The following is an 18,097-nucleotide window of genomic DNA, read 5'->3' on the forward strand; positions in this document are numbered from 1 at the left end:
TTATCTTATGAATTTTAGGGTCAAGGGCCAGATGAAAATGGTAACAATTTACTATTCAATTCAGAAATTGCACTTTTTCTCCACACTTGTACCTTGAAAATTACTCAATGCCTAAATGTATGAATGGGTCAAAGTCAAGTTAAAGTCCTTAAATCCCTAGATACATGCTCTCCTATTCATCCAATTAAACCTAGGTCAAGGAAGGTAAACATTCAACACATTTGTGACAAACTTGTCATTCCAATATTTTGCCAATTTTGTGAAAATGTAATCACACAGTGTCCACATGTACTATCTAGACCTATTGGGAAAATCATGCATTATGGCGGAGGCATACCAGTCGCCAAAGCGACATTTCTAGTTGGATATTTTAGCCATTTCAAAACCAATTTTCATCAAATAAACGTTGAATTCCTCATAGAATTATATGCTCTTTCATATTTCAAAAGAGGTTTCTCATTATCTCCCTAGAACTGTTAGAAACCTGATATTAGGTCTCAACCAAAACTATATGATCCCTTTAAAGTTATCTTATCTGCAAGAGTAATCTCTTCACCACCTACTGTCAAAATTTGGCGGCTTAAACAAAACCAAATCCACATATTAGCACTTTTTCTGGACCATATTTTTTGGACAGGCACCACTTTTGCTGGGATTTTCATTGACACTTCTGTACAGCATGCCTGATTGACCATTATCTTTAAATCCTCTTTTCTTCCTTTTCCATGAAACTGCACTTCGTAGGTCTCTCTTATTTCAGTCACTTTTTGAATTGGTTAGGAAGTTCCAATTTTCACAAGTTACATTTTGTATATATCATTTTAAAGCCTACAGCTTACTCTTTTAAACTATGTGGAAAAGGGAAAAGTCATCTTGGCCCACATTTTGTGGCTTTTGAGCCGATCAGTCATATATGGCATTAGAATAATCTTGAAATGGAATACAGGCCCTGGCCTGAATTTAGAATTTGACATTTGCACAAAAAAGAATGAAAAAGATCCAAACAAACAATGTGGTTACAATGTGAGATAAAAGTTGAAAATAGAATATACCCCTTTAGGCTTTGGAGCTACCCTCTTACAGTAGATTTGGAAAGTAGCTGTGCAAACACAGCTCTGTTCACAGGTGTGTGTCCGGATGATTAAGGTAGATGACTTCACTTCTCTTCTCTTGATATCAATATCCTGACTGTTTTTGATTCAGAACTTAAAAGTTATTCCTTCTCGTTTCCACTGTCAAAGAAAGCCCCCCCCCCCCCCCAGCAAAATCATATCCCCCCCCCCCAAAAAAAAAGAAAGAAAGAAAGAAAGAAAAGAAACAAGAACAAACAAACAAACTGTACAAGGTTATTGAGTATCATAAGTGTGTAGTCGGTTTGAATTCCCATTACAGCATAGTGTTTAAAAATCACATCCAATGTCCAATATAATTTTTACCTTGATCGCATACAAGCACAAGAACCCAAACAAATCCCCCAGCTCGGGGCAATAAGTACTACACCATGTACATGCATACAACAGCCAATGCTACACACTGGCACTGGTCCTTCAGTCCTGGACCAGTAACAACCGCTGTTGGGACCAGTAACTTTTTCAGGAATGGACCAGTAAAAAATGGAAAAACTGGGTACCTAATAGTCCGACAAACAGGTTGGACCAGTAGAAAAAATGTGTAAGTGTGCAGCTGTGCAATAGCAGTGTTATTTTTTAGACTTGTCCTCCCAGGAGGATGAAGATGCCCAAAGCCTAGCTAAAATCACTCAATGCCAATAGAAAATCACATGTGTCCTTGTCTTAGGTTTCCACCCATGGGATTATGTGTACAGCAACAAAGAGCCACTCCTGAAATCCAGCCCATTTTTTTTTTTTTGTCATCCTGATTCTAGCCCAGAAATACAACCTAACAAACCATGTTCCTTTTCTTTTCATGCTTTTCTTTGTCTCCTGCCCTCTAATATCAAGTGAAGTGTAATCCTTGAAATTCTTGTCTTCCTCGCATTGTAGTGAACACCTCCTTCTCCCTAAATCCCATGAGCTGATGTCTGTTCAAGAAAGCTGTAAAGTGAAAAGGAGCGGCAAATCATATTGGAATGTCCTTTCAGTCTTCATTTGTACAATTGTACCATTCATGCTTGAATGGTTCCCCATAGAATGATCTGTGTTCAGAAAACAAAATGATCAAGGTCTTCATTCGTGCTCAGTACCAATTAATGAACAAAAATCTAAGATGACTTCTGATAGCAGCAATACATATTACACAACATACTACAACATTTATTTATTTATCATGAGCTAACCAATATGTGAGTGGGTTAATTAAAAATAGTCACCTTTCCTAAAAAGCACGTGGGGTGTTAAACAAAAGCACTGTTTCGTGAAAACACAACAGACTGTGCCTCATTCTTATTTCTTGATCATTTCATAAAGTAAAACCTTTGTATTTCTTTATTTGTATGACTCTATGCTTACCTATCTATTAGAAAGTCTACTTTGTCAAGGAGTAGAGTTTTCCTTAAACCCTTTCTGTGCCATGGACTTTGGACAGTGTTTAAAATGCCATGGGATTTATCTTTGCCACTCAGTGTTTGAAGTACACAAAAGGTTAAACTTCCATCCAATGATCATGAACCAGAGCTTTTGTTTAGACGAAATTCTGATTGGTGGGTCATGGCAAGAGGAAAAAAAAAGGACCCTTGTGTGAACATCCAGATTTACTAAAGTACAGATGGCACAATTTTGGAATTGCAATTATCTTTATGTGTTATAGATTACAGCTGTGATTGCACTACATGGGTTAATTGGCCCCATAGGAGCATGGGGGAGTGAGCAGAGGGCTCTATGGAGCATCATTTGTGATGATGCACAGTTTCATCTGACGTGCAGCGATCACGAGCATTGTGTCTTCGTGTCTGTGGGACGCATTGTAGGGTTCGATCTGGGGTGACTGGAGAAAGCGTGGATATTTGGTACTGATATCGCAGTGACTCATGGGCTTTTATTAAATCAACTCTTTAGACGGCGTATCAATGCCAGACTTCACAGTAATTACATTGAGCAAGGTAGCCTGCGATCAAGACCTAATCATAAATTGCTTTACCTGTTTCTAAAAACCAGGACATGATAATTAGCCGTAATTCAACAACTGCTTTTTGATCTAAATGTCTGTCATGAGTTCATATTGCCTTCTCCGTGTGCTCAAGCTAGCATGTATATCTTGACTATCTTGACTCATTATAACGCATCTTGGCAAATTGGTGCTAATTGAAATAACTTGATAGCAGTGTCAGATGACACATGGGGATGACTTTCGTTGGATTCCTTGCGATTCCTTACGGGAAAAGACTACAGTTTGCACGTAGCGTAGCGCTTTCAGGGAAATTGACTCACCGATACTATCGTGGGCGCGTGAGACTCCCGGTACAAGAATCACTGATATGGATCTTGAGTAGCCAAGTGACCTTCCTTCCAAGCCAGACTCACAGCTAACTGAGACCTGATGATATGTGATGAAAGAGTTTGAAAAAACCAACTGCAGTTTCACAAAGAAACTGATGTATTATGTGAATTTCTGCCATAAATCATATACACTTTGTTTTACAATATATATCATAGTGTATTTGTTCTCATATTGAAAATGAAGTTTTTGTATGTTTTGTTTTGTTCCATTCAGCTCTGTTAGTCTGCCTTTCAGGCAGTTGTGTGAGACATTGTGATGTTTATTGATATCAGAAGTTCAAAAGCCCCAGTGATGTTTTTTCTTGACAAAACTTGTACAGTATCATGAAAAATTGATGAACTTTTGTTCTAATTAATTAATTATACAAATTTCCATATATATGTATTCAATCAAAAGCAGCAGCAGACTCAAGACGAGTTTAGAAACACAACTTATACCTGGTAGTAAAATTTAACAAAACAACACAATAAAACTGAATGATTAACCTGTAAAGACTCCACATGTTCGTTGGATGTGTCTGTTTGTTTGTTTGAATACATAAAAAGACAAGTCTGTAGAAGAAAATAAAAAAACTTGTTGAAATGTTGGTCAACAAGCAGGTGATGTGATGTGAGAAGCTAGGATGTAGTGTGCTCTTGAAGTCTTCAGTTTAGTGTTAGAGGGCATGATTTCTGGAGCAGATTCTTGGAAAATCTTATCGATTTACTCATTAACTTATTAAATAAGGGCATGTTGGTAATAAGTGTATAAAGATATAAGCAATCAATGTCACAGTCATATGACAGGCCAAGACACAGACAACTCATTCGTGGACCCCAAGAGGACAGTCATGTCTAGGTGACTCACAGTACTGTCGCTCTGCTCCCTGTATTTTAGCGTCTGTCCCAGTTGTGCAAATTTGCCTAAAAATTTTACGCTGGTGTTTGGTTTGTGTTTCACTTACTTTCATTGAAGTAACTCTCATCTGGGTTTACTTTCCCAACTGTATTGAAACACAGATTGTTTGTGCAGGAAAATTATGGTTAAACAACAATGTTTCATTAATATGTTTTTTTTCTCTCTGACAGACGAGAATCAGGTAGCCATTGTGAAGCTGAACGGATTACCCCCTCTACTGTCCATCATCAGGAACAGCTCGAAGGAGACACTGTCAGCTGCCATCGCCGCGTTACGCAACTTGTCCATCCACAGACTCAACGAGGTAATGGCATTCTCTCAACTGGCGGTCATGTGACTCAAAGTTCATTAACCTCTTCATTCATAACCGTATGAAGCAGCATATAATTCATGTGTTATTTATTAGCATTGTTATTTTGTCATTTTTGTGACAATAGGGAAAATGTTGGTTGTAGCATTGTGAAAGAGTGTTCGGGGAGTAGTTATGTTGTGATAAAAATAGACAAGGAAGGATTTGTTAGGAACCCTCAAGTCTAAGTACAGGAAAGTGTGTGCACAGAGATTCCAACTCTCCCGCTTTTGACGGGAAATCTCCGGCCGAAAGCCCATTTTTGCAAAATCTCCCGTTCTCCCGCTTGAGATTTAATTTCTCCTGCCCTGGCTCTGTGTCCCCCGCTTGAAATGATTTCTTATTTAGTGTGATCGTATGTTGAAAAATAAGCCTCAGAGAGCACAAGAAGAGAGCAGCTTCAGGGCCCTGGACCCTGGCCACAAGGAACTTTGCGCTCGTGATGTGCGCGAAGCGCACATCAAGTTAGAGTCTCCCGTTTGCTAGGGGTTTCAGGTGGGAGAATCTCCAGATAAGAAGGTGTTTGGGGTTGGAGTCTCTGTGTGCATGCTAGCCTACTTTTAAGTGAGTTAAAAGTAACATTAATGGTCGGAATGGTTGTTGACAGCAGGCAGACGTTTGATTGGTTTTCATTTGCTGGGTGGTCCCTGAAGACACAATGGAGCAAGCAGGCTCGTTTGGCATTTAGCAAATTTTGCTGTTACCATGGATGCATCTCACTAGAAGAGACTCCCAGCGTTAGAAGCAAAATTCTGATTCAGCAAAAAATAAAAAAAGATAATTTTTAGGATGAGGAGGATGATCCGCTTTTTTTGTGCACCTCCTCCCTCTGATCCCAGATCCCCATCTTGGAGCACGGATTCCTGGAGGAGATCGCGGTGGTGCTGAGGCAGCCGATGCTGTGGGACGCTCACTGCCACGCCGCCGGAACGTTACGCAACCTGGCAGCCGGGAGTAAGACATCGGTAAGGTTGCAGGGCCTTGAGCAGAACATGCACTTTAGTGCTTGTACACAAACCTCAAATACGAGCAGCTTGAACTCCCTAGTTCATCGACGGTATATGCCCAAAAATAAAAAGTCCCTTTAAAATTCATGAAAATTCTTGAAGCACTGGCAAAAATTTAATCATCTATTCCTTGTGTCATTATCAACTTTTCTTGCAGGTTTCATCTAAATCCGCTCTCATCTCTTTGAGCTATTTTGCATCCAGACGAACAAACAAACCAACTCTGGCAAAAACATAACCTGCTTGGAGGAGGTAATAAAAGAAGGGTCATACAAAACTCTGAGGCATACATAATGTGTGTCGCATACCTTAAGGATACAGATGTCGTAAATGGTGTTGAATGTTTATGTATGTATTTGTTTGGATGCTAGATGATTCTCACTTCGGGCGCCCTTGACGGACTAATCACCGTGTTCCTGGAGTCCACCTCTCCAGCCAGCGTCCAGACGGAAGTGACCGCAGCCCTGGCCATCATTGCAGGACACGGTAAGGTGGCTGGTGAAGGCCAATGCAACTCCATGATTGTTGACCCATCCCCCCTTCCCCCCCACCCACAATTTCCTGAGAGCCTCCAATGCCCCCAAACAAGATTCTTTTTCTGGTGTGAGTTTCTTTAAATTGTCTCCCTCTACAACTTAAATTCGTTATTTAAGATCACAACTGCTGATCTGTGAATTAACAAACATATCAGAAAAAAAGGAACCAGTGGGACTCGAACCTGTCATCTACCGCTTTCCGGGCAGTGACACTGCCACCAGGCTGTCCCTGGTTGCCGACAGTGACATGATGAACATGGAACAAATTTAGTTTGTAGAGGGAGACAAATTGAAGAAACTCACACGTGAACCTTCACCCCTCTGAATGATATCTTTCTTCAAAGATTCTTTTTGCCTGTCGGCAGAGAACGGACAGGTTGGTAATCCACCTGTGCGAAAGCAGTCAAGTGGTATATCAGAGATTTTCAAATAAACTCTGCCTCACAGGACAAAATTCTTTCAGTTCTGTACTGTTGGATCTTGAGGCAGAAGAAGAATCTGTAACAGTAATACCTCTCTTTCCTGTAACTTTGACTTCAGTTTTAGGTCTTTTCTTAAGAGATGAAAGTCTAGTAGGATTTGGTGAAAATTTAGTCAGTAACAAGTCAATCCATGGACATCTTTGCACTTTGCTCTGCTGTGGGCATTGTGTGGTACATAGTTGTCACACAATTGCAAATTGTGCAAATGAATAGATCCTTACAGTTTGTGCCATATGCACAATAGTTGTTTATTGTTTAAAGAAGAAAGTTATGCTACAGCAAATTCGTTTTGGATCATAGCATTGAGTTTGCCATGAGACCCGTTGAAATGAGTCGGTTTGACTGACTGTGTACTTGTGTCACCGTGTCAATTTATGTACATATTACATTCCTGATTATTTATCTACATGCTTGCCATTTTTGTAAATCTTGGGATCCCTGTTCAAATGTGCCTCTTTATTGATATGTATTTAAGTTGCTTTTTTAAAATTTATGATCAAAGGTATGTATGACCATGTACAATTGTGATTACAGACTATGTAATTTCTGATGATGCTGCGATTTTGCAATGTTGTGCAGTAAACTGTTCTAATTTCGAATTACCGGTAGTAATTCTTGCGTCGAGTTCTTCTTATTGGAGCTGATTGACAAATTGCCCTACATTGATGTAAATGAACACCGATTATTCAGTGTTTGAGCCGTAATGAAATATCATGGGCATACATACTCTTGTTGGTGTGAGTCTTAACCAAGTATGTGTGTTCATGATTTCTTTATCATGGCTCCTACTCAAACACCCAATAATTGGTGTTTATTTATGTCGACGTGGGGCAATTTGCCAATCAGTTGCAATAAACCGTCCTGATTATAAAAATTTTCAATTGTTTGCGCTGTGTGTTCCAGATGAGGCTAAGCGAGTGCTCCTAGGGATCGGCGATGGTCGGGTCTTCAGCCGTCTGGTCAACCTGGCCGCATGCTCGCCCAGTCGGGATGTGCAGTACAACAGCGCTGGAACAATTGGGCAGCTGGCGTTATTCAGTGAGTGACCGAAAGGGGGCGCCACACTCGGACTGTGACGTCACAGAAGTTCAAATGAATTGTCACCCTCACTCTTCTAGGGCCAATGCACTTAGTTTCAATTTGTCGTGTTATATCTGTGACATCAGGCCAGTATCTCCCTAAACTCTGTCTATCCCATGGAAGACTACTGTAAAACATGATATATTCGCGGCATGAATTTTTCGCGAATTGGAGCCGACAGCCTTTTTCGTGGCATGAAATTTTCGCGAAGTGCCACTGGTGTTCAATGCATATAATGTAAACATGGACTTTCGTGTGCATTTTAATTTCGCAAATCTTGGCGCTCGCGAAATTCGCGAAATTAAAGTGCACGCGAAAATTCCTTGTTTTACAGTAGTCCCGAGTATACTTGGGCCTGTGTCTACGGCAAATGCGGGTTATAACCAAAGTCAACTCGTCCTCAACGGGTTAATATCATGTAACATTGAGTAGACAAACACACTGAAGTTTCATTAAAAATGTAACATTCCCACATCAAGACTATTGTGATGCCACAGGGTTTAACAATTGGATATAAATTAGTACAAGAATGTAGCCAACCGAAAGTGCTGACATGAGTCAAGTGTGAATTCTTGAATTTTTTTTTTTTTTTTTTGTGCCAAAATGCACTTAAGTGCAAAGGCACAGCAAAAAGAGCATATCTGCACTATACATTATCCTGTGGCAGATTATCAAGTAGTTGCTTTGATTCATGTGGTCATCTGCACGGTCAATCAAGAGTGGCCCCATTGTATTGAAACACAAATTTTTATCAGCTGACATTATACATCATAGTTCATAGACCTATTTGTATAAAACAAATATTGCACAGGTTTAAGTTTGTGACATTAGTGGAGATACAGCATACTTTCGGGTATTCACAGTATCATGCAACATGCACTCAGCTGCACCACCTCACGCATGTTGCTCCATTGTAAATACCCTCCAGTGCACTGCAAATCCACTAAAAGACACTCTCATCCGTGCATCATTTATATAGTGCCATTCTCTCACATTGCAGCGAGTTTCGTCCTTTAGCAGATATGAAAACAGCAAACAACATACATTTTTATTTTAAACGCAGGGGCTAGGTAAAAACCCGAGTATTAAATAATTATGGTGTATATTGAACCCCTGTTACAAGGTCTTATTCTAGACTTTGATTTCACATTTCACACCCTTGACTATCTGATTCAATTGGTAGACATTATCAAACATTTTTTTTTTGTTTGTTCTTAAAGTGAAAAAAAAAAACCCACAGACAGTGCCAATGACGTGCAGACATACGTGTATGATAAGAGATGAGAATCAGAAAATGGAATAAAATGGGTCATCAAAGTATGTAGCCTTGACTGGCAGGTTATGATGAGCTAGTTTCTTGTGCCGCACCCAGTCTTTGCTTGCGTGCCCCTTTCATTCTTTGTTTTCAGCCATGGTTCATGGACAGTTTACATCTTAGTTGCCAACTTCTGACTCAAACTCTCTGGATGGGCTAAGTGGTTAGGAATGGCAACACTTCCAAATGTGTAGTTCTAGATATATGCACTGGACAAGGGAATACTGTTCAATTCAATTCAAATGAAATTTTATTTCCAATAACACATGTTTGTTATGGATACAGATTCTAAAAAACAAAACGTACAATGTATTACAACAAGAGAATAACAGTTATTATGCATATATGGAATTGATTGTTCAAAATAATTGGATTAATGGAGAAGAGGGACCCACGTAGAAGACAAGCTTGTAGGTATGTTGGCCACTCATTACATCAAACTTACAATAGAATAGTTTGGTACCACACAGAGACAGAGAGAGTTACAGGAGTCTCAAACAAGAAGAGATCCCAACTTTAATTTCTGCCCTATGCATACATCACTGGATTTGTGGCTTTACTTGCAATCCTCATACTGACCACGGTGTTGGTTTGATTGTAGCAGCGCAGAGCTTCAAGCAAGACTCTACACTAACCCAGTTTTTCCATTTTTTTACTGGTCGGAATCTAGAATTTACCGGTCCCGTTCTTAATGTTCTTTTTTTTTCTTTTTTTTTGACTGGCCCTGATACAATGTTATTATTTTTTTTTTTTACCAGTCATGTCGGACCAGTAAAATTGGCAATTTCTGAAAAGTTACCGGCCCGTCAGTGTTTTTTCCCAGTCTGTGACCATCGCCAGTGTTAAGCGTTGGTTTAACAATCCATTGAGGATGGGCTGATTTTGCTGTAACGCACATTTCCCATAGACACCTGCCCGAGTATATTCGGGACTCGTCCTCAACGGGTTAAAGGAAGAGTACGAATAATGGCAGCTGCCTGCAGGGAGGGGAACTGATAGCACCAGAGGGAGGCTACCCTGGGTAAATAAGGCCAAACCATCCTTCAGGCAAACCACAAGATGATGATGTTGGTTACCCTGTCAAGTGAACAGGTGATTGTGGTGATGATGAACTGACTATGATGTCTTTACCTCAAAACATGCCCTCTCTAGCTGTCTTGTGGTGAGCCGGTGTTTGTGTTAGCCTTCTCCCCCATCTGCCAGATCATTTCTGGCAGTTAATGTCTTTAAAGTTACCTTGATCCTGGATGTTAAATGAGGCCTTTATCTGTTAAACCTCACCCTCTCCCATTGTCCCAACCTCCACGAGATCAACCTGATCCAGTCCAATTCAACTGTTTGTCAACTCATTACCAATCCCTAAACTCACTTTATTATCCATTTACCACCTCGCCCAATCACCATTGTCCCCAACCACCACCACCCTGCTCGGTCATGGCATTACCCATCCCCCTTAACAACCCCAACATCTGTTTAGTCCTCTGCAACCACATTCACCCACCCTCACCAAACCCAAATTCCACCCAACCTTTTAACCAAGCTCACTACCACCCAAACTGGCCACTACTTAGCCCAAACACGACACTACCCAACCACCTCCGAACTCAAATCCAACCACCATCCACTTGCTAATTTTACAGTTATGACAAATAGAAAGCTTGGGAAGTTAAGATAGAGCACACACTGTTGAAGAAATGACTAGAATTTCGAGAAACAATAAGAACCAAAAAAATATTCTTCTGACCTTTGTGACATTGACATGCCTTCTTCAACAACCAAGATGATTCAGTCGGCATAGCCTTTCCCACGTTCATGGACATTATCATTCTGAATAGGGACCCATTTGCCTTCATGGTGTCATAAAAACACAAAGATATTCCCCTCACCTTCGAGACATTCACACACTTTGTTTAAACAACCAAGATGATTCAGTCGGCTTTATCAACCTTGCCCATGTTCATGGACATTATCATTCTAAACAGAGACTCTTTTCCTCTCATGGTGTCATGCAACTTTAAACAAGAACAATGACACTTTTGTCACTTTTGTTCTCAAAAGAATACTGCAAACAGTGACTGAAGCGAGCACACTGAGTTCTTCAACACAGTCCAAGTGCACTATACTATTTTTATACAAAGGTCATTTCCGTGTAATTACTTTTATTGTTTCACGCGCTTCCATTTCCATAAATAGCACTTCCCATATTGTTCATTGTCCCATTTTGTGTATTTTTGTGTAATGCATATCCATGAGAGAGGAGGTCAATAGGTCATGCACTTTAGACCTCTTGTTCAGTGCGTAAAGCTTCTGACAATAAAACAGTTCATTGATTCTTCTTCTCGAGTCACTGCAAACTGGCATCAGCGGTCCGCGCGTGTTCTTCTGTTCTTCTTCTATAGTAATAATATAGTGATAATGACTTGAGGATGATGATAGTAATGTATGATGATGTGTGTATTTAACACAGTCCCTTTCTAGCCTTGTTGAGACACTTATGATGCTTCATAACATACCATTGAAACCTTTTCATTGACAGCTTTTGTTTGTTTCGTTTTGTGTGTTTTTGCCAGGCCTGCCTCCCGAGCTGATATCAGCCAACATCTCCATGCTCCAGAAGTACCTGACCCGTTTCCTCCGCAGCTCGGATGCCGGCTTCATCCACATCTCTCTCTGGACTATCGTCCACCTCCTCAAGTGTAAGACACTCATACATGTATTGCTCAGAGGTGATAGAGAGAGTGATGATGGTGATGATAATGATGATGGTGATGGTGATGGTGATGGTGATTGCTGATGGTGACAATCATTATGGTAATGACGTTGGTGATGATGGTGATGGCGACGGTGGTGATGGTGATGATGATGTTGGTGATGATGATGGTGGTGGTGATGATGGTGGTGATGACAACAGTGGTGATATGATGATGATGGTGAAGGTGATGATGGTGATGTGATGATGATGATCTTGGTGATGGTGATTGTGATGATGGCAGCGGTGATGATGTTGATGATGGTGATGATGGTGATGGTGATGTTGATGATGGTGATGATGGTGATGGTGAGGTTGATGATGATGGCGATGGTGATGGTGATGATGATAATGATGATGGTGATGTGATGGTGATGATGGTGAGAAGGATATGGTGATAGTGATTATGGAGATGATGATTGTGATGGTGATGATGATAGTTGCAACTGATGTATCCAGTCTGCACTTGTCTCATTGATAGGAAAGGCTGTGTTTCTGGTGACAGTGATGACAATGATGGTGAAGACAGAATGTCAATGTTAATAGTTGATGATTGTTGTAGCTTCTCCAACGTAAATAAGCTACAGGGAGGTTGATTCGAACGCACTCCTTCAATAACAAACAATCACAACAACAAGTGTGGTTCCAATCCGTTTAATCGTCGTTGAACGTAAACGTTGATCATCGTATGAAACATGAAATATACACGTGCTTGTTAGAAGTCATACATGGAATGAAAGGCGGAGTGTAAACGTTGCGTAAAGTGTCATATGGCGTGGAGCGTAATGGAAAGTAAACACGGAACGTAGTAGAGTGTATTGGAGTGGTTCGCTGAAATGCAATAAAGAAGTTAAACATAATTAATGCAAGTTCAGCGCGTAATATACACTATATACAACATCTTGTACTAACATAAGTGGATGTTTACGACCGCTTAATATGTAACGTACATATTAACCATGAAGTTACTAATTATAACTAATAAATGAAATAGTATCACAGCATTGATACATGCCTGAGGTATACGACACTAATTTATACAATGTTACTTACAATTAACTATGCACCTTGCACTCAAGTGCTTAATCCTGAAATTAACACGCACCTAAAAACGAGACTAAATTTAATCCCGATTAAGCTACTGTGCGAACAACCCTCACTGCGGAGGAGAACTGTTCCTATGGCAACAGTATCTTTCTTGGACTTTCTACCACAGCGCAGTGCACCGAACAACGAACCCCTGTGTGTGTGTACTCCTTCCTGAATACATGCACCTAATTTCACTACGCACACAAATACACTGACATACACAGTTAGGTTCATAGAAAGCTACAGACAAACTTTGAAACTTCTTAAAACTACTTCAAACTCTCATAAACATGGGATATAAGATTGGTATATATCTACAATGAACATAATAATGTATTCTATTATTCACATATATCATTATGCACTACTAACCCTAACTTAGGCAACAAACAAAGTCCTGCACTGGCCTATTCTCCTTCCGCCTCTCTCTCTCTCTCTCTCTCTCCACACTGGAGAGTATATACCAACACAGTGCAGGCATAATATTTACACACACAGAGTGCACTGACCGTCCGTGCACACATAACTAATGCAAACTTTCTTATGTCCCGATGAAATCTTACCAACTTTTTGAGGACGAATTCTCATTAATTACACTCAACATAATGCTACAATTAACATCAATAATGAAGATGACATATATTAAATTCAATGTTTGACTCACCAATTGTTTGGCCTCTTGGTTTCCACCAATTCTTGGTGTAAAAGTTCCTAAACATGAAAGATGATGTTGGCCGTTGGACTTTCCTTTGTCTTAGTGATGTGGCTATGGTGAGGAGTTGGCATCTCCTACCTGCCTTGGGCTAATTTGCATGTTTGCCTAAGGTGTTATCCAATGAGCAAACTGTTGCTATGTGGACTTGGCCTTGCTAGGATTGGGCTTGACCAACTGTATGCTTATTTCACTTTGAGGGGACTGTTACCAGGGGAGAAAAATGGGTCTTCTTTGCATAAATTTGCATAAACTCATAGTTTTAGTCTTGTCATTACAGACCCATCTCATTCATGCCGCAACAGTTGTGATGGTGACAATGAATATGATGATGTGATAATGATGAGATGTGATGATGGACATGCTGGGGAGGATGATGATAATTATGGCAATAGATATTATCAAGGTGATAGTTATGAGAATGATGTTGCTGATGGTTAACATAAATTGTGGTGATGCTGGTAAGACAGTGATGATCATGCCAGACACGGTGGTGCTTATAGTTTGTAATAAGATTGATAAATGGTGATAAGCATGATAATGATGAAGAATGCAACTGATGAATCCACTCTACATTTGTCTCTTTGATTGCAAAATGGTTTTTGTTTCATGTGTTTTATTTCAATTTCCTTCTCGTTATCCCCTCCCTACAGCGGAAGCTTTCAGGACCGCGTTTGGGGAGTCATCTCTCCCCAAGCTGGTGGACACCATTCTGACCTCTTCTCACTCAGCCCAGCTCAAGCAGCTTGCGCAGACCGTCCTGGACAACATGGGATAACCGGTCTCCATCCTGGACAGTTGTTGCAGGGTGCGCGATCCCATCTCTCAACCATGCTGACTTGACTTGACTACCTGGCACGGATCATGATGGAAGACAAGATAGTGGTACCAGTCTAACTATTAACAAGCAGCAGTGATTTTTATGAAAGCCACATGCTAATGTTAAAAAGTGAAAAGGTAGATGCTCACATCTAGAGGTACTCGTATGATGAAGACTCTCTTGGCTACGCATGGATCATCAACAAGCGGAGGTCAGTTGTCCAAGACCTTTGCACAAACATTTCTTTCTTTTCCAAGGAAAAGGAAAGTCAGTAGCGGAGAAGGGAGTGGACTTTGGACAGACAGGCACTGACTCTTCTACCCTTGTGCAGATTGTAAATCATATCTGTGTTGGTATCGCTCACACAAATGCACTGATAATTGTCCAGAGTTTGTGGTTGTTCACCAGTCTGCGTGTTGATTGCTTTTTTTTTTTTTTTTTTTTTTTTTTTTACTCTCACCTCCAACTGGTTGAGTGTGACAGTCATATGAGCACAACATGAGGAACACTGGTTTAGAGTTGGCGGATAGGGAGAGGGAGGAGAGGAGGGGTTGGGGGGAGGGGGATGAGAATGGTGAACCTTTCTCTGGTGTGTGTTCGTGCAGCCCTAAGTTGCGTTCAGCTGCAACAAAAACGACACCCGTCTCTGCCTCCTAGGATTGGAAATGGGAAGATGAGGAGGAGGAGGAACTGATTAGGGAGAAGATTGAGAAAAAAATGATGGGCTGCACTTGCATCTGGTATTTATTCCCCCAGCAGGAATTTGAGGGGGAAAAAACAGTTTGTTGGTTTGTTTGTTTTTCGCCATTTATAAAGTTATCTGATGAGATATCTTGCCCCCTTGGAATAGTTTGACATTTGTGTGGGTATCACGATAAAGTTACAAAGTTTGTAACAGTGTGATGCTTTGCAAGTTGAAGTATGACATTATCAGGATTTTTTTTTTTTTTTTTTTTTTTTTTTTGCCATGCACAGTGGAATGAAACCAAATATTTATATCAAATTTTTTTTTCTACCTGCTTTTTCAAGCAAGTTTGTAAGTGTTAAAAGCAGAAAGGCATTGCCAGTATCAAACTTAGACGAGATCTTTGTATGCACAGTCACATTTTCTGTGGCCAAACAAATGGAATCCTTTTGATTCTTAAAGACAAATGCAAGGTCAGCCATCTTATTTCGCAGAAGGTGATGAACAGCAAATCTGAATCAAGACACAGCCCATCCCCCAATGTTTCGGCTAAGCACCTGACATGTGTGAACGGATACAAATAAAATTACAAAGGATGTTACTTACAGAACCTTTGAATCTCTCTCAGCCTGGAGTGTATTTTGTGTCCCAAGCATCACATCTGCTGGTGCGGTGTCCTCGCCAATTGGCTGTAGACTTACCCAAAACTGACCATCTTGTCAAAATGGACCTCATAATCCGGCTACTCTATATTCTACAAAGAACACTGTTACACAGTATATATTTCTGCTGTGCTGTTTGGCCGGTGGATCCATCTGACTTATATTATAGCCAAAACAAATTTGTTTGAGATGTTTGTTTTCAAGGGGATGGAATCGGCCAAAACTAATGCAGCAATGTACATGGCAATTTGTTGCCATTTACTAGAGTAAATGAGGAACTACTTTCTTTATCTTAATAGAATCCTGGGGTTTGGGTTATTGTTTTTAAAATTCTGCAAAATGGAATATAAGGTATAAAGGTTCATCAAGCAGTGTTTTGGGTTTTTTTTCCACTACATCATTTTGGATTTATGAACATGTAGGGGCCAGAATGTATTCAAGTTGAGGACACATAAAACAATGATGGTCATCTTTGAGGCATACCTTGTTGTTATCTGGCCAGGGTTGGTTGCTTCATAGTGCTTCAAGAGATGTTATATCCAAAAACATTGCCATAAATCTATCGCTTCTGTTTGTAGATCAAGATGTGTTCACCTTTGTGTCATCCAATTAAAGATATGGATTTTTATGCAGTGTTACTTTCAAATTTGGAAATTTTCACCTTGCTTCAATTCGTTCCACTTGCTACTTAATCCTGCACATGACGTTTTCTTGGTAACGCATCTCATTGTGCTGGAATAATGTCAAATACTGAAGGGAGAGTGCTCTTTCTGTCACGTCAAGGGTAGATGTTAGCTTGTTGCAGACTGAAATCTTGTCCTAGGGCACTGCAAAGCCACATGTCACTTGCCCCTGGGGCTACTACAAGTCACTGTTGGGCTAGTGAAAAAAAAATGAATGGGCACCTTGCCTGTTGAGTGTGTGTTGTGGGGCTCTTGCTCAAATGCTTGTTCTGGCCCTGATGCAGTCAAACATAAAGTCAGATAATCAACCATAAGTCTGGTATCAGCCAATCAGAGTTGAGTATTTAGAGACTTATAATATGATTTCCTGACTTCTGTTCGATCTCAACTTTTATGCAACAGGGCCTGGCTGGCAGCTTATTTGGTCAGAAGTCATAGACTGCACTATTGCTTTTCATCTGCTCAAATTGTCCAAAGATACATGTTGCTTCTAGCCTCTCTAACTTCCATGGTACTATAACCCTTCTTGTGGATAAATTCATGCATCTCTGAGGCCATATCATTCTTTCTGGGTCGTATTTTAGGTATGAAGTACTCATGCTGCCATAACGATTGTGTGCTTGATCTATAGATATACTAAAATCATTTTGAAAAAGAAACTCCTATGCTAAGAAGAGAATGTGTATGATTCTGAAGTTTATGCTAATTTGGTATTGCATATTCATGGTGTATAGGGAGGGGTGAGTAGTCAAAGCGAACTCGGCATTAACCACTCTAGGAAAAGCCAGCCGGAATAGAAAGTGTATAAAACAGACTTTAAAGTTTTGGTGTCTGAGATCAACAGTGTGCTATTAATAACTTGTTTCATTGATCATGACCATGGTAAAACTTTATTTTCCTGACCTATAAGGGATTACCTTAGCCTCTCACTTTTGTGTCGTGATTCTGTACTTATGAAAAAAATCAACAGACAAACAGCGCGTGTTGTCATGGTAATCATGATTCTGCATGAGACAGTTTTAGTTGTATTGTCAAAGTATGTATGACAGAATTGTACAAAATGACGAGGTCACAATTTGGCATTCCATACTTTAGAGGACCAACCTCAATGTGAATTTATAAAGTCTGGTCTGTAAAATAGCTTCGACTTTGTGGTGGTCGGGGCTCTCTTTTTATTGTGTTTGTACTTATGATACTTTATATTTGCCAAAAACCTTTGATAGGTGTGTCTCCACCCTATGCTTAACTTGAATAGAAAATGAAATGGTGCCATTTTGATAGTGTGTCTTCACACGTACTTACAGTTTCCACTCAAAAGGAATTCTTTTCTTTTCTTTTTTTTTCCTTCTGTCAGGCGTACTTAAAAATGCATACGGACACGTCATGCGGAGTTGATGTCACACTGCAAGTCTTATTAGCTTATAAGAGTATGTATTCTTATTACTGATGCTACACACTTCATATTTGTGGAAGATTTACAGGTTAAGCTACAGAGATTTATACCTGTTATCTCCATTCAACTGATTTTGTATTCTCATATATGGCAGAAGATACTCATATTAAGAAGATGTATAG

At 40.1% G+C, this 18,097-nt stretch overlaps 1 protein-coding gene across 1 annotated transcript in view; it reads left to right on the forward strand.

The window, feature by feature from the left end:
* Positions 1-14,594, forward strand: part of LOC140240008 (uncharacterized) — a 43,681-nt gene extending 29,087 nt beyond the window's left edge. The window contains exons 9-14 of the mRNA XM_072319818.1: positions 4,524-4,657; positions 5,542-5,667; positions 6,081-6,195; positions 7,631-7,765; positions 11,693-11,818; positions 14,326-14,594. Coding sequence (XP_072175919.1) covers positions 4,524-4,657; positions 5,542-5,667; positions 6,081-6,195; positions 7,631-7,765; positions 11,693-11,818; positions 14,326-14,450 — 761 coding nt within the window. The 3' untranslated portion in view covers positions 14,451-14,594. The remainder of the gene's footprint in view (positions 1-4,523; positions 4,658-5,541; positions 5,668-6,080; positions 6,196-7,630; positions 7,766-11,692; positions 11,819-14,325) is intronic.
* Positions 14,595-18,097: the final 3,503 nt, after the last annotated feature.

This window comes from Diadema setosum, chromosome 16, assembly GCF_964275005.1.
Source record: "Diadema setosum chromosome 16, eeDiaSeto1, whole genome shotgun sequence".
In the NCBI taxonomy this organism is placed as follows: domain Eukaryota; kingdom Metazoa; phylum Echinodermata; class Echinoidea; order Diadematoida; family Diadematidae; genus Diadema; species Diadema setosum.